Consider the following 22,473-nt stretch of genomic DNA (forward strand, 5'->3'; position numbering starts at 1 on the left):
TAGATTTAAAGACTGTCCAGCCTCACTTTTCTGGTTTTACTTCACCTTCACCTGCTCTGGGAGTTTTGAAGGATAAATATGTAATACCATGAAGCCATTTTGGCATAAATATTCATCCCACGAAACTGGTAATATATACAGGCAACCTTCCTCTTCTCCCCCACCCCTCTGTGCTGTGTGCTCCTTGAGTCTTCTAAAACTCCGCCTGCACCTACCTGCCCTTTCCTCCCAGATTTTGAAAAGCTCTGTTCACGTTGCCCTTGGATTTTAACATTCAGCATAGCCAAAGGAGGGATGTGTAAGTATTACATTATTAATAATTATTAAAGTAAATGTAGGCTTAGAATAGGACAGAGTAGAGTTGGAAGGTCTTCTAGTCCAACCCCCTGCTCAAGCAGCAAAATCTATATCATCTCAGACAAGTGGCTGTCCAGTCTCTTCTTAAAAACCTCCCGTGATGAATATCTGAAGGCAAGCTGTTCCACTGGTTAATTGTCCTCACTATCATAAAGCTTCTCCTTAATTCAAGGTTGCTTCTCTCTTTGATTAGTTTCCAACCATTATTTTTTGTCCTGACCTCTGGTGCTTTGGAGAATAATTTGATCACTTCTTTGGGGCAGCCCCTCAAATACAGGAATACTGCTATCATGTCACCTGCAATTCTTCTTTTCTCTAGACTAGCCAGACTCAAAACATGCAGCTATTCTTCATATGGTTTAGTCTCCATGACTTTTATCATCTTAGTTGCTCTTCTCTGAACTTACTAGGGTTTTGCTTGTCCTAGCCCTGCTCACTTAGGTTTTGAGCAGAGGGGTTTGGGTGTGGATATTTGGTGGGAAGGTCAGGTATTCTCCATCCTGTTCCCCAAATTTGCTTTAGCCTCACCAGTGACTTAAGGGTGGAACTGGGCTAAACTCCCAGGAACTGCTTTGTTTAGTTAGGCTTGATAAAATTCACCCAAATTGTGAGAGGCAAACAACATTGTGTAAACAAGGAACTTTTCCTGAGTCATACCATTTATTTTAAAAATGAGAGTTTTAAAAAATGGGCTTGTCAGTTTTCTGTCATCTTTTAAGAAAGGAAGATAGATGCACGCCTGCAATTTGCTTTGTGTCAAGTTATTTGCTCAAAAGTTGTATTATGACACAGCAGGCCTTTTGTGTGGACAAAGGCACTCCCTAACCTTTTTATTGCCAAATAATTTGCTTAGATCACAAAAATAATAACAGGGTTGGGGTTAGGGTCTAATTTGCTACATTTTCTTCATACCCATTGCCAACATTGTATTTTTTTGCTGTTTTAATTCCTCTCAGCCTTCAAGGTGGTTGAGGGAATGGATGGCGTAAAAGTATCAAGAAACAAACTAACTGGTGTTGTGGTCCACCGCAGCCCACAGAGCTGGTAGTGAGGAGGTTGGGGAGGAACATGGGCCAATCCTGGAGTCTGGGGAAGGCTCTGAGGAGGGTTCTGCGTCAGAAGCAGAAAGGGAGCCAGGGCAGTTATGTGCTGTTTCCGGACTCTGACATCAGTAAGGCAAACAAACAGTGTGAGCCTGTTCCCAGTGTGCGTATGCGCAAAGCTGCCAGACGGCAAGAACAATTAAGGAAAAAAGGGCAACTTAGGAGTAAGGCTTGGAGATGATTGGCCCCTCCCATAAGACATAAAAGGGGAGCAACCGGATGTGAGCCTTTGAAGGAAGCAATTAGTTCATATAGTCGGTTCAAGCTCTGAGAAGTCCTGTTTGACTCTGTGCTATGTTTGGCCTTGCAAAACTAATTGGCAATTAGGTCTCTGGCAGCGTTTCAAGGGAGATGAAGTTGGGTGCTTATGAACATTACCCTAAAATACTGTGTCAACTTGATACGGGCTGTGAATGACCATAATTCACAGCCTTCTAAATAAAAGAGGGTTTTTGGGACTAAGCTTGTGATTTATGCTTTCTCAGGAAGCCTAGGTCAGAACACAAACCTAAAGAAATGGGCTACAGTACACAAACTATTTATTTGTTTCTTTTATTAAATTTATTTGTTGCCTGATTCCCATTGAGCAGACTAATCTGAACAGGTGAGCTGGGGGCTTGTTCTGTTAATGGTTAGCCAGTTCTCTTCCCAATGGCTCTTTGATAGGCCTGGGAAGCTCTGTGCCTTCCTCAAAAGGAATTAAGAGGTCCACAACAGCTGAAACAATCAGCTTAAAGGTGGTTCAAGGTCATTGTGGTATTTTTGGTGTTTGTGGTATCCAAGTATTTTTGGATTAAAAAAAAAGGATCGTGGCAGATCCATTTTCTAAAACGCCTCTGAGAAGACCACGGTTCATTAGAGAAGTTCAAGCATGATTGAGAAGGAGAGCTGAATCTCTGCCTCCAGACAGAAGTCCTCTTGGTAGGTTATGATGGATTTGGCCAAGACAGAAGACTTCACTGTTTTTCAGGAATGCAACCCAAAATAGGGATAAGAATAGCAGTAAAGGTTAGCAATGGGGGCCCTGTCACAGCCATAGGAAGTTGCTAAACGGCTTTGGAAGACCCCCCCCCCACTTGGAATATTGCATCCAGTTTGGGTCACCATATTATAAAAAAGATATTGAGACTCTGGAAAGACTGCAGGGAAAAGCAACAAGGATGATTAAGAGACTGAAGGTTAAAACCTGGAGAACAGTTGCAGGTTTGGGTTTGGCCAGCCTAGAGAAAAGGACTAGGGGAGACATGATAGCAGTCTTCCAGTATTTGAGGGCTGCCACAAAGAAGAGGGGGTCAACCTATTCTCCAAAGCACCAGAAGGCAGGACAAGAAGCAACAGATGGAAACTAATCAAGGACAGAAGCAACCTTTTGCTTGAAAGAAAGGCCAGATGAAAAGGAAGACAGGAATAATTAAACATAATTGTATTCTAGTTCAAAGAAGTGATGTCTGGACACTCTCAGACATTCATGTATTCTGAGCACTTCAGGATTGTATCAACAAAATTGCATTTATTTCTGGGCTAATAAAGAGTTTGCCAGTTCGTGCAGTTGTTTATTGCTAATAAATGGATGAAACCCCACGGGTTTTTTTTTAATTGCTTGAAAAGGAGCAGGGTAGAGGCAGCACAGTTCAGTCTTTGGTGCTTTGGGTCTATTTATTCTCTGTATCAAGAAAAGAGAGAAGAGCTGACAGATGGAACAGAGCCCAGTGCCAGAATCTGTCATCAGGTGAGGGAGGTTATGGGATGCGTGGCAGTCAGAAAAAGGCTCGCATGTCAGTTTCAAACGAAGCAGGCTAGCAGCACCATCCAGATCTGCCAGTCTTCTGGATGCTTAAGGTCAAATGTCGCCTTTTGAATCAATTTTACATGCACTGGTTTGATGTCACTTCCTAAAATCCAAGTTCAACCTGTGACACTTCACACACATCGCAATTTGGAAATTCAGAGCACGTGGGAAGAAAAAGTGAGGAGGATGACATTGGACGGCCCTCAATTTGTGAAACTTCCAAAGATACGGTCGCAATAGGTGGCCATTGATTGAGAAATGAAAAAATGGAAATCTTTGACCTCCTTTAGAAACTTTTCAAAATTTAGCTCATCGATTCACATGGGTGTTAAATACTTCAGGGATTCCCTTGTAGAAACTTAAGGATCTGGATCTGATTACAGGTGGCCCTTGACCTACGACCAAATTTCTGAGCCCAAAATTTCTGCCTCTAAGCGAAACAGTTGTTAAGTGAGCTTTGCCTCATTTACAGCCTTTCTTGCCTTTCTTGTTGAGTGAATCATTGCAGTTGGTGACATGGTGGTTAGGGGGATCTGACTTCCCCCTTGGATTTGGCTTGTCTCAATCTCTCTTTAAAATGTTCAATTCTGGACTTCATCTTTGCGCTCCGGTTGTCTCAGTCTGTCTTTTTCCCCCTTTACATGACAGGCTCATAACCCTCTGCTTTAAACTACTTTCAAACAGATTCAGTGGGCCATTTCTACAAGGGTTTTTAAATATTACTTTCCCACCCAACTGGCAATGGGTACATGACTCAAATAGATGGGAGAATCAGAAACAGTTAGTCCTTGAACCCAAATTTCTGCCTCTAAGTGAGACAGTTGTTCAGTGAGCTTTGCCCCGTTTTACCTCCTTCTTTGCCACCATTGTTAAATGAATCCCTGCACTTCTTAAGTTAGTGACGAGTCCCGTGAAGTGAATCTGGCTTCCACATGGATGTGTCCTACCAGAAGGCTGCAAAAGGGGATCCCATGAGCACAAGACACTGTGACCGTCATAAGTATGAGTCGGCTGCTGAATGTCTGAGTTTTGATTGTGTGCCCATCGGGTGTAGGGGATTGTCAGATTTGGAAGCCATATTAACACCTGATGCTTCCATACTGCCACATTCTTCTGGAGGGGGGATTTAATAGATGGAACGTAGTTAGATAAAATAGCATTCTTCCTTTTGGTCAAGCTCAGGGTATTCCTGCATCTGGAGGAGGAGGGGTTGGAGTGATGTCTGGAGTTGGGACAGATGGGGAGTGGACCATGTGATGAACAGATGGATGCAGGGGATGGGTTTGGACTTCTGACTTACTGAGGGAAAGGCCGGAATTCTCAGATTTGGGTTTTCCCAGATATGCCTTTATACCTACTCTAATAAATGGGAGCTTGGAGAAAATGCCTCTCTCAGAGTTTCATTGGAGTTGGGGTTTTCCGGAACGCTGCCAGGGATGCTGCAATAGTCGTAAGTGTGAAAAACAGTCCCAAGTCATTTTTTTTCTGCTAATGTTGTAACCAAACGAAGAGTTATAAGTTGAGGGCTGCCTGTAATTAGAATAGAATAGCAAAGTTGGAAGATACCGTGGAGGTCTTCTAGTCCAACCCCCTGCCTAGGCAGGAAACCCTACACCACCTCAGACAAATGGTTATCCAACCTCTTCTTTAAAACCTCCAGTGTTGGAGCATTCACAACTTCTGAAGGCAACTTGTTCCACTGATTAATTGTTCTAACTGTCAGGAAATTTCTCCTCAGTTCTAAGTTGCTTCTCTCCTTGATTAATTTCTACCCATTGGTTCTTGTTCTACCCTCAGGTGCTTTGGAGAATAGTTTGGCTCCCTCCCTTCAGCTGGATGGAGGGATTCCTTGAAAAACATCAATTACCTTATTTTTTTGTGCATCCAGAGATCAGGATTGTTGTTTTTTGTTTTTGTTTTTTTTAAAAAAAGAGGTCTCCCAAATCACCTTAAAACACACTAAGCAGAGATTTGGTTCCCTCCGATCCTGATGTCAGAATTTCTCCTTCTGTTTTTACTCCAGGTGCTGGAAGACGCTGAGGCCCAGCATCTTTTTCAGTCCATTCTGCCTGACATGGTGAAGCTGGCGCTCTCTCTGCCCACCATTTGCACCCAGGTGAGTCTGCATGTCTGAGGAGTCTTCTCTAGAGAGGGGACAGGAGAGAATGGGGGATGGGATGTGGGATGGGATGGACAGGAACGCAGAATAGAATAAAACAGAATAATAAAGTTGGAAGGACCTTGGAGGTCTTCTAGTCCACCCCCAGCTCAGGCAGGAAACCCTATACCATTTCAGGCAGGTGAATGTCCAATTCCTTCTTAAAAACTGTTGGAGAACTGTTAAAAATTGTTGGAGAATTCACGACTTCTGAAGGAAAGTCGTTCTATTGATTAATTGTTCTAACTTGTCAGGAAATTTCTCCTTAGTTCCAGGTTGCTTCTCTCCTTCATTAGTTTCCACCCATTGCTTCTTATCTTGCCTTTGGAGAATAGCTTGGCCCTCTCTCCTTTGTGGCAGCCCCTCAAATACCTGCTATCATGTCACCCCCAGTGCTTCTTTTCACTAGATCAGCCAAACTCCAACTCCAGCAACCATTCTTTATATGTTTTAGCCTCCAGGCCACTAATCATCTAATCATTGATTTGCTGTACAGGTAGTTCTCGACATACAGCCATAATGGAACCTATTTATTACAGTTATCCAGGTAGTCCTTGACTTATGATCACGATGGAGCCCAAAATTTCTGTGTTTAAGTGAGTGTTGCCCCATTTTACGACCATTGTTGCCACAGTTGCTAAGTGAATCACTGAGTTTGTAAAGTTAGTAACTCCGTTATTAAGGGAATCTGGCTTCCCCGCTAACTTTGCATGTCAGAGGATTCCAAAAGGGGATCACGTGACTCCAGGACACTGCAACCATCATAAATATGAGTCAGAGCCCCAGTAAGCAAATAATCCTTTCTCTTGAATTTAGAAAAGATAATTTTTAACGAAGAATGCCCTCACATTTTGAGAATCTGCATATCCTCCAGAATTCTGTGGTTTACCCTGTTCTTAACAGTTACTTCTGTTTGCAAGTTTTAAACAGTTTCTTTTTAAGGAGATGCACACAAAAAACCTGACCTCAGGGTATCTCCTATTTGGGGGCTGCTGGCTGTATATTTTGTTGAGGTTAAACATGTTTGTAAAGCAACCAGACAATCAGGATGTTTCGGTGGAAGCTCCTCAGTTTGCCATTTATTTTTTTCGTGAACCGTAATTTTCTTTCCCATTTAAAGAAGGCAATCAACCCAAGGAGCATGTCAGTCCTTCCAATGTAGTTGTGTTGCTTGGTGTCTCATCACGGCGCCTTGTCTCACAGCTGTTGCGATGTGATTGCCTGTGATTGCCCTTTGCTGAACGGCATGAGAGCCAGCCTGCTAAGCACAATTAATGCCATCCCTTCCGGCTTTCTTTTTCCTTCCCAGCTCCTTCACCTTCCCCCTCTTCCCCCTGTCTTTTTTTCAAGACCCCGATGTTCTGTTTGTCTTCTTGTTGTTATTGATTGAAATCTGCAGTTTGTCAAACAAGGCTCTTGTCCCAATTAGCCTGGATAAACAACTCTTGACTTCGGGGCGATGCTGATTTCAGGAGCTCCCCGAGCCTCTAAATTAGCAAGCGCCATTTTGTTCTCCTGGCTTCTTGTGAGTGCTTTCTCTTCCGGATCTCTCAAGTGAGGATGTCTTGTCTTCATTTCCAAAAGAGGACTGGACTTGGTTTCTTTTTGTTTTTTCCTTGCAAATGTTTTGCCTTTCATCCGAGACCTTCCCAAGACCCTTCTTGTTTTATTTCTCTTTTAGCCGATCCCTCTTCTAAAGCAGAAAATGAACCACGCAGTCACTCTGTCCCAGGAGCAGGCGGCCACTCTCCTAGCCAACGCCTTCTTCTGTACCTTCCCTCGGCGCAATGCCAAGATGAAGTCAGAGTATTCGAGCTACCCGGACATTAACTTCAACAGGTAGAGTGCCCCTCCCTGCCTCAGAACACACGCCAGGGCCTCCCCTGACTGGAACGGTCTGCATGGGGCCTCATGGCTTCCTCTGGTTACAGGGGGTCCTCGAGTTATCAGATCATTCATTTAGTGACAAAGTGGGGGCAGGGGGGGACTTGAGACCATTTTTCGTACCAGGGTCATGGTCATGGCAACTGGCATGTACTTAGGATGGTTGCGGTGTCCGAGGGTCAAGCGATCCCCTCTAAGAATCTTCTGACCTTGGGAAAGCCAGATTTGCTTAGCAACCGTGTTAATGATATGATAACTGCGTCCAGGAAAGGTTGCAGAATAGGGCAAAACTGACTTAACTGTCTTGCTTAGCAATGGAAATGTTGGGCTTAATTGTGGTTGTAAATCAAGGATTTCCTGTAGTCTCCAGAATATCTCATTATAGAAGTCGTTTTGCAGAAGTTCATTCAGGAAGTAGGAGGAATTAGATTTGGATCCGAATTGCTTTTTTTATTTATTTGGTCCTGATGTTGTCTTCCTGAGATAAATAGGAGCATCTAAGGGCGTTTCTGAAGGGGCAGAAACACCGTGGATTTAGATTGCATTTTGTATTTATTGCACAGCTTGCCGCAACACAGTTACTCATTTTTTTAAACATCTCAATTGTGGGTTGATATTATATTCTATCTCAGAAAAAGTTGAACTTGTCTTGGATATTTTTGTACTTGATATCTTTGAGAATATGGCCTTCTAAATCAGTTAATTACCTGATCTAGCCATTTGACTGCTAATATTTTTGGAACAGAAAAAAAAGAACAAATTTAATATACACTTGTCCCAAAGGTGCCTTTTTCAAGAGGCTTTGTTTTTCTTTGAAGGCATTTCGCTTGTCATCCAAGAAGCTTCTTTAGCTTTGATTGGATGATGGGGAACTGAGAAGGGAAACATCTTCTCCCTCTTGAAGAAGGGACAGCCATGACCTGGATGACTTGAGAATCTCCACTGACATTTAATGTACACTTTGCTTGGGAAGCTTAAACCTTTCACATTTGTTTGTTTTTTACTTGGAGACTCAGCTGTTGTCAAAATAATTTTTAAATCTATGGTGTAAGAGTCATTTTAGGCAATAAAATAGCAACTTCAAATGGTGTACCTGTTCGGTAAAAAGCAGTAGGTCTGATGACAGGGCTATCCATCTGTCTTATCAAAATAAGAGACGCTGGCTACAAAAGGTTAAAAATGTTACATATTTTATTTTCCTTAAACCAAAGGTGCTTCCGTCACCCTTCTTATCTGCTGTTGACAGCAACTGATCAGGAGGGTTTAAAAAAAAGAAAGAAACCCTTAAGTTCTTAGCCCGGCTGAATTTTATGTAGCGGATTATTTTGACTTCATTTACTGCAAAGCTTCTGGAGAGCCAGGTGGGGATTTCGGAGATTGTGTTATAGATGTTTATTTGGTTTGTGGTTCTCCAAAATTTATCTTGGGTCGAGAGTCCCTGCAGCATTTTCAACTAAGGGGCAACATTCAGGGTTTTTGAGAGGGCTGCTAAAACAGCCACCCTCTGTGAAACTTGCACATTCGCACAACAATTGCGAAGCATGCAAAAATGCCAATCTGTGTCACTTGGTGAATTGGTGATATTAGCTCTGTGACACACAACAGATATTTCTGCCAAGCTAAGATTTTGGATGCTCAGCAGAAAGACCTGCAAAGCAGACCAAAAGCACACTATACAGAATGGCGCAGCCTTAGGAAACACACAAGGCGAATCCAAGCCCAGCGCAGCTGATGCTGAACCAAGGGAGCAGGGATGCCGATCGGCTGATCACACCCTGCGCTTTTCCCCCCACTGATGGACTCCGACTCAGATTCCTTCTGCTGTAGCTCCTCTTTCCTAATGGGTTCTGCCGTCTGGGAAAGACCTACGGAGGGCTCCCCTGCTGATGGAACTGGAGCCAGAAGCATCCCTGGAGGGAGGACCCTGGAGGGCTATTGGTCTTTAAAATAACTTGAAAATGCAAGGGTGACGAGGAGAGGACCTGTTGGGGCCCCACAGGTTTTGATGAGTCTCCCCTAAACATTTGTTAGGGGATATAGCTGAAGACATAGTTTAGTGTCAAAGGTCACTTCCTTGGATTGGCAGCTCTCTTTGATTTCCCCTTGCAATAGATGTCCCATATCCTCCCTCCCTCCCTCCTTTCCCATAACTCATTGCTTATGAAGAATGAAGTCATCTTTTTAAGAAGAATCCTTACTCAGTGTAGCCTCAGAGCTACTGGCTTCTCACGTCCCCATAAAGAACATTGTGTTCATATTTGAGAAACAAGGGACAGCTCTAAATGAAAAATATTATGCAGGGACGAATCTTTGATTGAAGTGTGTTGTTCCTTTGATTAAAGCTAGAAGACGAAGCCGTGGTGAACCCTGTCCTCTCCTGAATGCCAGCAAAGAAAGCTTGTGAACTTTTTTTAAAAAAAATCAAGACAAGGGCAAAGTATGCTAGTTAAGATACATGAACTGCAAGGAAATGATTCTGCTGCACATTATGTTTATGCAGGGGAGTGGAAATCTGATTTTGCAGTAATGCAATTGTCTTTTACCATAAGCATCAATTGGATAACTTTAATGACCCTCAATTTTTTCATCTATTTGAGCTAATCCACTTAGGAAAGAGAGCCCCATATCGTATGTATGAAAACTGCCTCTGGTCACCTCCTACAAATGAGTTCATTTCCAATACCTGAATATTTTCTGGAAGTTGGTTTAAAAAACTAGCTTGTTTATGAATTCTATATATTATTTCCCCATGGAAAATTTAAAACCACCACAACAGCAACATTTCCTTGTTGAGTTCTTGTGCAGTTTTGAGACCAACAATACTTTGGGATACGTTTGGGAAGGTGTCAGGGGGCCCCTTTCAGACTGTGTCCATAAGGCGTTTTACAAAGCTACCGTAACCATCCATCCATCCATCCATCCTTTTTTTAAACACTAAAAATATTGATTCTGCCACCTTTATGGAGATGGAAATTCTCCATAAATATTCAAGCCACAAAAATAAGCTGGCTTTTTGAGGGATAGTGAAAGGCCGATAGTTTTGGGGGAAATTGAAATATATCCAATATTCATTTTGGAACCAAACATTGCTAAGTTAAGATGGTACAACATGGACTTTGTTTGACTTGCAGTTTAATTGTGTTTGATGCCTTTAAATAGGATTTAGTCAGAGACTCCATTTGATTGTTCAACTGCCTTCAAAAGTTTCATTTCGCTTTCTTTTGTGCTGCCAAGGGAAGTCTTGTCCAGCAGATCCACTGACCTCTCAATAGAGACACACAGGCCTATAAACAAATGCAACACTGAATCATGGGGAGAAAAGATTGAGGCCCATCCCAGTAGCTTTGGCCTTTGGGTGGAAACTCAGGGCACTCTGAAATGTTGACTAAAAGCTTCCCTGCTAGAAATTAATAGAACATCAGGAGAGTTAAATATAGCAGTGTATGTAAAGACCTTGAATTAACTGTATTCATTTTCAAAGTCAAAATCTATCCTCCCTCCCTCCTTCCTTCCCTCCTTCCTTCCCATCCTCTCTTTCTTTTTTCTTCTATTTACAAAGTTTGTAATGGTTCCACTTTCTACAGGAACAAAAAAAAAGAGCCAGAAAAGTAATACTTGTTGGGTAGATGATACCATAGAGGAAAGGGACATGTGATTTTGTCACAAGTGCAAAAAATAATTCACCTTGAGATCAAGTAGTAGTTGTTGTTTTTTGTTGGGTAGAGTTGATGTTACACTTGATATTTGGTTGACTGCAATAAAGATGGAAAGAAATTGTCTGTGAGGTGAAATGGTTGAAATGTGTTTGTTTACTCATAAGCCAGGGGATTCCTAAACCTCCAAGCTATTTTCTATGTAAATAAAGAAAATGAAACTCATTTGCTTAATTAAAAAGACTCACAGCCATAACCAAGAATTTGTTTTCCACGGTACTTTGTGTTTGACATGGTTTGGAGGTGCTTGGAGACTTTTTTCATTAGAAAACTTAAATCTCACTTGAGGAAAATTCTCTTTTCCTAAAACTTTGAGGGAAAAAGTAAAATACAAACATTCTTTATATGCTCAGCTGACTAAAGTTCCCAATTCTCTATGAAAGATTCTGAAGATGTTTTGAGAAAATGAAAAAGTACTTACAATTGTGTAGCGGCAAAGCAAAATAGATTTTGTACGATTGGTATGGACACCTTTTAAATAAATTTAATATATGAAAAAAGGCAAACTGGAAAATAAAACTTTAATATGCGATTTTTAATCCTCTTAACTTTTTGAAGGGAAGAGCTCTGTTTTCCTTAAATTCTACTATACACACATTTTTTTCCTATAAAGGAGTAAGAGTAATCTTAAACTATTGCAATTATTAAAACTGCTACAAATAAAAGTGTGTGACAAGGAACAACCTGTAGCAACCAGAATGAAGTAAAAAAAAGGAAAAGAAAAATACTTTTTTGAAATTCTTGAAGGAAAATTGTAAAATTGAAGTACCATAAAGATACCCAAAGCCACCACTTTCCTTCCTGAGCAGACATTTTGTAGATTCAACCTGTCATCAGATGTTTATATCGAGACTTCCAAAAAAAGTGGATCGGAATATAATCCTGCTTTTAGACTGAATCTCTCCAGGTTTGCTAGGAAACAAAAAATGACGATTATGGTAACAACCCTTGCTTCATTGCCCTGTTAGCAGAAAACAAAACAAAAAACCACACACACACACACGATAACACTCAAATTGCATTATTGGTCAAATCTCAGATGCTGAATAATGGGAGTCAAAACTACAAGATCAAAACGATGAGTTTTGCCTTTTACTTATATTGCTTTATAATTAGGTCAACATCTAAAGAAATTCAGCCAGAATGTTCCATTAGCAAATGGATTATGTGAAGTCTGATCAACAAATTGCTTTCAAGTCTCTCCTGCAAATCTCTAGCTGAGCTAAATAAAAATGTAACGAGTAAGATGGGGCACCACCGAAGACCCAAGTGTTGCAGCATCCCTACTTCTCTCACAGTTCCACTGCCAGCAACATCTAAGTGCTACAGAAAACATCTGGGACATTTTAGCCTAAGAACAATCTCCTAAAACATGTGAGATGCACCACTGTGCCACCCCCTTGACTTTACTGGTGCTTTTCTTCCTAGTTCGTTCCATGCCTGTTGCTGTTCTGACCTAGGTTTCCTAATACAGTAAAAAGCACACGCTTAATCCCCCAAACCCTCTTTTTATTTCAAAGGCTGTGAATTATGTTCATTCACATCCTGTAATGAGCCCCAAATAGTTGGAAAGAGTCCTACAGTAGGCTGGCAAAGTCTTTTGGGATAAGGCTGATAAGCACCCACCTTTATCTTCCTTGAAACGCTGCCAAATACTTAATTGGCAATTAGCTTAGCACGGCCACATGGAGCAAAGAATCAAAACGGAGTTTCAGAAGGTAAACTGACCAGCATGAACCAAGTTGCTTCCTGCAAAGGCTCACATGCCTTTGCTCCTCCCTTACGTCCTATGGGAGGGGCCAATCACCTCCAAGCCTTACTCCTGAGTCGTCCCTTCTGTCTTAACTGTTCTTGCCTTCTGGCAGCTCTGTGAATGAGCGCACTGGGAACAGTGGGAGCTTGTTCCTCTGCCTCGCTGCTGTCCAACTCTGGAGGCTCCAGAGGCAGCACAAAACTCCCAGATGGCCCTCGCCATCTCTCTGATGCCAACACAGAGTCCTTGTCTGCACCTTCCCCAGACTCCAGGACTGGTCTATATTCCTCCCCAACTTCCTTGCTGTCCGACTCTTCTGGCAGCTTTGCAGGCTGCCAGCGGACCACAACAGTTCATGTTCCAGCCCAAGTCAACAGAGCAGGGGTCCATTAGTTGCTGTAGCATCCGCTGTGTGACCTTTTTGCTGAGGTGGTCAATTTCACCGCTGAGGCCTGGTTCTTCATAACTGAGAAGTTGAGCAATTTGCAACCATTCTGTTCACCTACAGAGGTGTCTCAATGACACCAATCCCACCAGGCCACAGAAGATCTACCAAACGTCTATTTTGTAGGATAGACCTTATATTGACCTTATTATAAGTACTGCTACTTCATTCATCACAGTCTGATGCAACACCCATGTTAACAGGGTTAACAGGTAGCAAACTCATTCTTTCCTACTTCACAGGCACCTGTACCTTCAGGTATAGACTTTAAGCAGCATCTCCAGCGAATTCCCAAGTTGACTCTAGATCTTCTCCCAGCTTAGGAATTTCCAGAGTTATGTGGATGTGTTCTTCACCATTACAACTGAAGTTAACCAACGAGTGAAAATGCTTCTCTATCTTGCCCTGGTTAGACTGCACCTGGAAAACTGTCCAGTTCTGGTCACCTCAATACAAAGGAAGACCGCTGAGAAGAATGTCAAGATAGTAAGGAACGTAGAGGCTAAATCCTATGAGGAGCAGTTATAGGAAGTTGGCATGTCTAGTTTAAAGAAGAGAAGGATGGGGAGAGGCGTGATAGCAGCCTTCCAATGCATGAAGGGCTCTCACAGGGGAGACAGAGCAGACGCTTTCCTACCACCTGAGGACAAGAGAAGAAGCAATGGGTGGAAGCTTCACAATGAACAATCCAAAATTTAAAATTTCCCGACTTTGAGAGTCTCCCTCCCTCCTAAAGTTGGGGGGGGGGGGCTCCTTCTCTCGAAGTTTTCAAGAAAAGACTGGACAGCCATTGGCCAAGGGTGGCCTGAGGATCCCTGCCCTGGACATGGGTTGGATTAGAAGACCTCCAAAGTCCCTTCTAGCCCTAGGCTTCTATGAAAACATTATTTCAACTTTGGGTTTTTTTGTTTTGCATCACTGTTTTGAAAGCTAGCTTCCAAACAAAGACTTAAATTTCAGTTATTGAAATTTGATCCCAAGGTGCTTTTATTTTGTTCAAGAGGCAACTGGACTTCCTTTGTTATCATTGAAGACATTTTACTTCCCATCCAAGAAGTTTCTTCAGTTCTCAAGAACCTTTTTCTCCTCCTCACCGAAGAAGCTTCTTGGATGAGAAGCGAAATTTCTTCAAGGAAAAACAAAGGAAGTCCAGTTGCCTCTTGAACAAAATAAAGGCTCTTTGGGAAAACCATGACTTGGATGACTGAGAATCTCCACGGGCATGTCAAAATCTTTTTCTTCAAATTGAGCATTCCTTTCTACCAAACAGAATGAGGCAGATCCTAGCCTTTCCTAGTTAACCTTTCGAGAGTGGATGTGAGAGATGAGAGTGTGCCCCAATCTTTTTTGCCATCTCTGGCCTCTTATTAGCGAAGAGATTCTTAAGAGGCCTCCTCCTTCCTGTTCTCAAGCCACCACAGCTTCTCCTTCCAGGCAAATTGCATTATAGGCCAGCCATTGCGATGGAGTTTGTTTTGTATGAAATGAAATCCAGTCACATAAGTGCAGATGGCTGGAAGGCAGTTTAAAACATGCTGGATATAAAAGTATGTGCTCTTTTAATGACTAAAAATAGTTATGTTTACAGGTGTTCCAGGATTTAATGAGGGTATCCTCCCCCCCCCCCAGCTTTGAAATGAAACAAGGAAATGTGTTCCTTGCATAGTAAAATGGCTGAAAAAGAATTTTTTCTTTTTCTTAATCGGGAAAAAAAACCATTGAAGGAACCTAACTTATTGTCAATATATTAAAGGGGCAGATTTTGAAATGCTTATTGCCAAAATCAGGGCAAATATAATCATGACCAAGAAAACAAATGCTGAAATGGTGACACAAGTGGCCAAGTTACTTGTTTTCACTTGTTAAATATAGAAACCACGTCCTTCACTTGCTAGGTCTTACGTAGCAAAAAGCTCAGAAAAAAACGCATTGGCTGTACTACATGAAAAAATAGATAGTAAAGCAATAAAGCATTTTAAAAAAATCAAAGTTTGTATTTACTACTTAAAACGGAGCAAGGACGGAACACATATTACCCAATTCCAGAATTGAATAAGGCTAATAAAAAGTCTCTCTTGAGTATACTCCAACTATCGTATTTTTCAGAGTATTAAGACACAGCGGTGTGTAAGACGCAGCAAGATTTTTGCTCATTTCTGCCCTCCCAGGCCCCCAGGAGCAATCTGAAAGCCTCCTAAAGCTATGCACGGCCATTTTGGTGAAGGGGGTGGGGTTTCGGAAGTTGAAAAATGCTGTATTCAGTGTATAAGACGCACCCAGATTTTCAGCCTCTTTTTTTAGGGAAAAAGGTGTGTCTTATGCTCCAAAAAAAGACAGTATCTGTTTAGAAGAGCAGAATATCATCTGTTCCGATTGGGGCTCTGAATTTTCAATTGGATTCAGATAATCTGGACAAGTACATTTGATACGCAAAGAAAGGAACCACCCAGCATTTTTATGTGGACTTAGACCATCTTCCTTCTTCTGCAGATCCTTGGCCCGTACCAAGAGCAAACCAGAACCGAGAAAAATTGTGACAGGGATTGTTTTAAAATGGGCTTTGGGGAATGCAATTGCTTCATTTTGCTTTGCTTAATTACTTTCCAATAATTGTCCTATCTTTTTGCTTTCCATAGATTGTTTGAGGGGCGATCTCCGAGAAAGCCTGAGAAGCTGAAAACCCTTTTTTGCTACTTCCGAAGAGTCACTGAAAAAAGTAAAGTGGCTAATCTCGTAGCCTTTTCTCTGCCCCAGGGGAATTAAGCCTTTAACTCTCTGGTTTAATGACTGGTAGATCGTGACAAATGGTGAATGTCAGCCCTTCAGCTTCGGGTTCTTTCATCTGAACCAGGCATGAGAACTTCGGCGGAGGGAGATCCTAACCTCTGAAGAATGTAAAAAATATATAGGAAGAAGTCACCCCTTTATTATGAAATCAGAACAGTTTGACCCTAAGAAATGGGTTGCACTATTAGTGTTACTTCTGCAACTAATAATAATGACATCACCAAGTAGCAAACATAGCTTTGGAAAAACAGTGTGCTAAGTCATTGGACAGCGCAGATGGTCCTCGATTTACGACCACAATTGAGCCCAAGTTTTCTGTTCTTGACATTTGTTGAGTGAGTTTTGCCCATTTAATTATCTTTCTTGCCACAGTCGTTAAATGAATCACTGCAATTCTTTAGAGTGTAACACAATAGTTAAGTGAATCTGGCTTCCCCATTGACTTTGCCTGTCAGGAGGTCGCAAAACGGGATCATGTGTCCCCGGAGCACTGCGACCGTCATTAATACAAGTCAGTTGCCAAGTACCTGAATTTTGGTACATGACCACAGGGATGCTGCAACTCTGAAAAATGGTCACTTTTTCAGTATGGTTGTAATTTTGAACGGTCATTGAATGAACTGTACATTTATCAACCATTCATTTAGTGACCGTTCAAAGTTACAATGGCACTGAAAAAAGTAACTTACGACTGTTTTTCTTATGACCGTTGCAGCATCCTTAGGATCAAAATTTGGACACTTGGCAGCCGGTTCATACTTATGATCGTTGCAGTGACCGGGGCCATGTGGTCCCCTTTTGTGACCTTCTGAGACGCAAAGTGTACGGGGAAGGCAGGTTCACTTAACAACCCTGTGACTAACTTAACAACTGCAGTGATTCACTTAACAACCGTGGGCAAGAAAGTTTATAAAATGGGGGACTCATTTAATGACTATCTTACTTAATGGGAATTGTGGGCTCCATGGTGGCCATAAGTCAAAAACTGCCTACCTCCGATTAATCAACTTCGGTTTATTGCCAAAGGATGGCAGCATCATGTATTCCCCTCCAGCCTTGGCGTTTAGATGACACCGAGGCAGATCCAAATATCTTGCTTTGTTAATTGACTTCGGCAACTCATCCATATAAGAAGATAACATTTCACTGCCCTCCTTTAATAAGTGAGTGGAACAGTACCTATTCATCTGTCATAGAAATTAAAATAAAACTCATGTTTCCCATATTTCATACTACAAAACCAGTTGGGAGCTGGTTGTAATATTACCGTATTTTTCGGAGTATAAGACGCACCAAGATATTGAAGAGGTAATTTTTAAAAAAAAGTTTTTGCACTCTGCAGACCTCCCAAACCCTCTGCATGCCTAGTTTTTTGTGAAAACGGGGCATGCAGAGAGTTTGAGAGGCCTGCAAAGTTCTCCTGGGGGCGGGGGCGCAAAAACAACAAAAGACTGTTTTTTATGAAAATGGGTCTGGTTTTTGCCAAAAAAGGGCATGCATAGCCTTTAGGAGGTGTGTAGAGTGAGGGGCAAAAATGAAGGAAAAAACGTCCCGTTTTCACTCCTTTTTTCCCTCCCCAGCCTCCAGGAGCACTTTGCAGACCTCCCAAACCCTCTGCACATCCATTTTTGTGAAGGGAGCAGGGTTTTGGGAGGCCAAAAATGCTGTATTCAATATATAAGATGCACCCAGATTTTCACCCTCTTTTGGGGGGGGGAGGTGTGTCTTATACTCTGAAAAATATGGTACTCCATTTGCTGAAAATCAAAAGCTTTGCCTTGTCTAGTCTAGAGAGGAATCAGGGAATCAGGTCTAAGGAAATGAAGGGCGATGGGGTGATAGCGTCATTCTAATATCAAAGGGGCTGCCACAAGGAAGGGGGGTTCCTAACGGTGAGTGCAATGAACCCGTAGAAGGGCTTGCCTTGGGAAGTTGTGGGCGCTCCCATCACTGGAGATTTTTAAGAAAGAGATTGGACTGAAATAGTAGAGGGTCTCCTGCTTGAGCAAGGGGTTGGACTAGAAACCTCCAAGTTCCCTTCCAACTCTTGTGCTGTTCTGCTTTTAGAAGGTGAAAGCTTTATTTGGGCAACATTAGCTCTTCATACAATAGTCATTTTGTGGTGAAACAGAAGATTAATGCAGATATTGCTGGGGGAGGCGGGGATGGAACAAGGCTTCCGACAAACTTCTTGAATCCCTTGCAGCTTCTAAATAGTTTAATAAGACTCTTTAAATATTTTCCATAGAGAATTTTCCAGGGATATTGCATTCTGCTCCCTTCATGTCTCCGTTTAGCAAATCAGTCAGCCAAATCATTGCAAAACACAAGAGATGAGGCATTTCCACAAGAATAAACGAAAGTAAAGTAAAATAAACTTGTTTCCTCTGGTACAATGCTTATCTAGAAAACTTACTGGGTCCAGCTCTGATTTCTCCAAGATGCTTGGGTAGAATGTCAACCTTAATTATTAGTAGGCATCCAAGTTTATGTATTCTGTTGTTTATTTTATTTTAATGTTTAAACTTTTAATGCTTAATGTTTTCATGTTTTTTAAAAAAACTTCTAATTGTATTATGCTCATATTTATGAGACTGTATCCCATCCAGAGTTGCATGGTAGTGTGGTGGGCGGCATATGAATTTAATAATGAACAGTGGCTGCACATTGGAGTTATAGATATTGAAGTTACTAATATTTCTCTGTTTTGGTCTGTTTGCTTTTAAGAACCCACTGGGCTTGTGACATTTACCAGACAGTGTCTGCAGGAATTTCCAGAATGGGAAAGGTAAAGTCAAACAATATCTCCTTTTTTATTTACTATATATGTTTCAATTCATTACAGTGAAAGCTTGGCCAAGAATAAGATTCAAAATGCAAATTGAAACAAAGAGTGTATCTCAACAAATAGCTATTGTCACTATTGCAAGTTAAAAGTAATATCTTGTTGTGTAATTAGTAAGCAAGGTAGGAACATTTTGCAACCTGAATCATTACTTCATGGTTGTTACCAGTCAGGAACAAACAACATAAAAAGAAACAGGATTGCCCGAGTAACTGAAAAAGAATGGGCATAACAAGTGATAAAGGTATATAAGGGCAGCTGATTCCACCTCTCTAGAACCATATAGATCAGGGGTCTCCAACCTCAGCAACTTTAAGGTTTATGGACCAACTCCCAGAATTCCCTAGCCAGCTATGCTACACTATGCTATGCTATATGCTATGCTAAATGCTATGCTAAATGCTATGCCTGGGGAATTCTGGCTGTTGAAGTCCACAGATCTTAATGTTGCCAAGGCTGGACACCCAAATATAGACAAAACCACTGAGAGAAACAAAGTCCATATATCCGATGTTCATATAAAAGGAGCGCTAGACCAAGAGGTGTGTTTTACAAACAAAACCGTTTTGTATGTTAGGATGGTGACTATTTTTATTTCTAAAGGAGAAAAGCAACTTTATTTTGCATGAAAATCCTCAAGTACTCCTTTTTGATAGAAATTGATAACTTGTCATCCTGATCTTAAACCTTCAACAACACAAAGTCTTTAATTTGCCATTCTTCTTTAAGAATTACCCTGAAAACTTGCTTCTTGTCGTTGCTATTTTGGTAAATCGGTAAATCTATAAAGCCCCAGTTAAGGGTACAGCTGCCAATACGTTTGTCTCCTTGCAATCTGCAAATGACATGTTTTATTTCAGCAGGGTTCAATGAAAGATAATAAAAAGATTCTGCTGTATGATTCACAAATCAGCAATGTAGCTGGCACAACAGGGTGTTGTACCCAAAATCGTCCCCTGAGGCTCCTTTACATCCATTTCCAGCTGACAGATTGCATTAAGAACCAAGTTCATGATGCAACTTTGGGGCGGGCGCAAAAAAAGACGCCGCACAATCAGGGTATGAAACCTGCAAGAGATACAGCCTGTTTTCTGTACAGTTTTCCTGCTGTTTGGGAACTTTTTGTTAGTTGGAGAGGCAGCAGCTGCTTTATTAATGGGCACAGAGCATATTAAGATGAGGACAAAAAAAAAAAAATCAACAGCTCCCCCCATGTTGCTTTGATGTGCTTCTTTTTACAGATCTCCAAAAAAATTGCCCAGATTGCATGTCACCCATGAAGGGACGATTGAGAGCAACGGGCAGGGAATGCTCCAGGTAGGCATAGAATCTGCACATGTCTACAAATCAGTTCTGCGCTAGGTTATGTCAAAGCTATCAAACATCACGTTGCAACATAGATCTATTGGCTCAGTTTCCTATCTTGAGAAAAGCCTTTTTGACTGACAGTCGGAAGACCTAAATGGAGTTTAGGCTTTGTTTGTTTTCCAAGTCAGGTGAAGATTGACAAGTGTCGGAGGAGAGGGGGCCAGGGTAGAGGAGTGACAGGCTGCCAATTTTTCAGTTTTTGCCCTTTTTTAAACAAAAAAACATAAAAAACTGAGAGCAGTATTTCTGTGCCCTGTCTTGTGACCAGCTCAGCAAGTTCAGGAAGCTTCATCTGAAAACCAGTCAACCAGAACAGTTTGATAAGGAGCCTGTCTTGTCCATAATCCTTAGGCATTGTTTGCATATTTGCAAACCGGAGAGAGAAGAATTTTGAAGTGCGTGAAGTACTCTGACCTACATCGGTTGTTCGTTTGACTTCTACTTTGAACCCAAATAAATAAGTGTTTCGAATATCCTTTTATTTTCCTTAAACCTTTGGGCATGTTCATTCTATTCACGGCAGAGTGAGTTTGTGGTGACAATGCTGAATAAGGTTCAAATCTGCGTTTAACTCTAAAAACTCACTCCAGAACAGCTACTTTTTCTCACTTGAGGTAAACCATTGTTTCTCCACCTTGGCAACGTGAAAACATGTGGACTTCTGAATTCTGGGGATTGAAAACCATAGATGCCTAAAGATGCCAAGGTTGAGGAACCTCAGTCTAAGCAGCATTGTGGAATTATCGTGGGGATAAAGTAGGATCTTCTTCACAATAAACATCTTTTAATCCTGAAAAAAGGGCAGGCCCTAAGTGTAAGAGCCATGAACCACAAGCAAGCCACTCAAATAAATTTTGGATGCAGCTTAAAATTCTCCCTTTGCAAAAGCATCACAAAGGGTTATGCCTATTCTTTTTCAATAGTTATCTTTGACTTTTGTTGTCATTAAGTGGGTTGTGATTGTGACATGCATTTTATAAACCAAAATAGTAAATTGAGGGCATTTGCGAAGAGACAACAGTTGTGTGATTAAGAAGATTGTGCATCACATATCCTGGAGTTAAGAGAAGTTCCGTATTTTTCGGAGTATAAGACACACAGGAGTATAAGGCCCACCAAGATTTTGAAGAAGTAAATTTTTAAAAAAAGTTTTTGCTCTCCCCAGCCCCCAGAAGGACTCTGCAGGCCTTCCAAACTGAGGCATGCAGAGAGTTTGGGAGGCCTGCAAAGTGCTTCAGGGGGCCGGGGAGGGCAAAAACGGGATGTGCGGGCTCAGTCATCCTAAAGGATAAGGTTTTTATCGATCTCAATCCGTTTTTCTCTAACCCTCCCCAGGGCAGGGCAGGGCAGGACTAAACATAGCTCTCCACCCTTTATTTTTTTCCCCCTTCCCTCTGATCAGCAACCAAGCAGAGCCGCTTGGTCCAAGGAGCAGCAGTCGCCTCTTCCCTTCAGTGAGGAGAGAAAGACACGTGGCGGCTGCTGAACGGCTGCTACTGGGCTTGACCGGGAAGGGCCCATTGGGCGAGGAGGGGTGGAGATTCTTTTCATTTGGATTCCTTGTGGTGGTGCCTGAGCGGCAAAAGGAAAGCCCAAAGAATATGACCTGGCTAGGCTGCCTCCTTGAAAAACCGGGCAGGTTCACAGCTCTCTTCACAACCCCTGTCATGCAGCAAAGTGCCAGGCTCTTTGCTGCATGACAGATCCAGGCAGATTGGAGGTGGGGGTGGAGGAAGAGAAGAGGAACAGTCTCCTCTCCATGAAGGCTTTTCTCAGGACGCTAAATTGGGAAGTTAAAAACCTGGAATGGGATCCAATCAAGCTCCTGAGATCACTTCGCTGCTACCTCAAAATGCTGTTACCGCGATCTCTGCCACCTGGAACTGCCCGAGAAGAGGCAGGTGAAGTGGGCTCTACAGAGATTGCTGTAATAGCATTTTTGGGTGGCAGCGCAGTGACCCAAAGGCAAAGGCTTTGAATCAAGCTTGATTGTACTCTATTCCAGGTTTTTAACTTCCCAATCTAGTGTCCTGAGAAATCTAGCGTCTCTGAGGCACCTCTTATTTGCAGGAGAAGGAGGGCAGCATATACAAAAGCCTCTGAGTAACTGAGAAAGAAAGCCATGCTTGGAATCTGCCGAAAACCGCCGCCCGAAAAGCACGGCTTTCATTCCCAGTTACTCAACTGTATATGCCGTCGTAGTCCTCGTCCTGCAAATGAGAGGTGTCTCAGAGACGCTAGATTTCTTAGGACGCTAGGTTGCAAAGTTAA

General features: G+C 42.0%; 1 protein-coding gene across 1 annotated transcript in view; it reads left to right on the forward strand.

Moving 5' to 3' along the window:
- Window positions 1–22,473, forward strand: part of LOC148042504 (poly(ADP-ribose) glycohydrolase-like) — a 73,743-nt gene that overhangs the window by 24,092 nt on the left and 27,178 nt on the right. Inside the window, exons 8-12 of the mRNA XM_087701871.1 lie at window positions 5,273–5,365; window positions 7,089–7,246; window positions 15,839–15,918; window positions 18,717–18,777; window positions 20,076–20,151. Of these exons, the coding sequence (XP_087557997.1) occupies window positions 5,273–5,365; window positions 7,089–7,246; window positions 15,839–15,918; window positions 18,717–18,777; window positions 20,076–20,151 (468 nt within the window). The remainder of the gene's footprint in view (window positions 1–5,272; window positions 5,366–7,088; window positions 7,247–15,838; window positions 15,919–18,716; window positions 18,778–20,075; window positions 20,152–22,473) is intronic.

Source organism: Thamnophis sirtalis, unplaced genomic scaffold (genome assembly GCF_051295495.1).
Source record: "Thamnophis sirtalis isolate CommonGarterSnake01/CBP01778 unplaced genomic scaffold, rThaSir2_p1.2 scaffold_15, whole genome shotgun sequence".
In the NCBI taxonomy this organism is placed as follows: domain Eukaryota; kingdom Metazoa; phylum Chordata; class Lepidosauria; order Squamata; family Natricidae; genus Thamnophis; species Thamnophis sirtalis.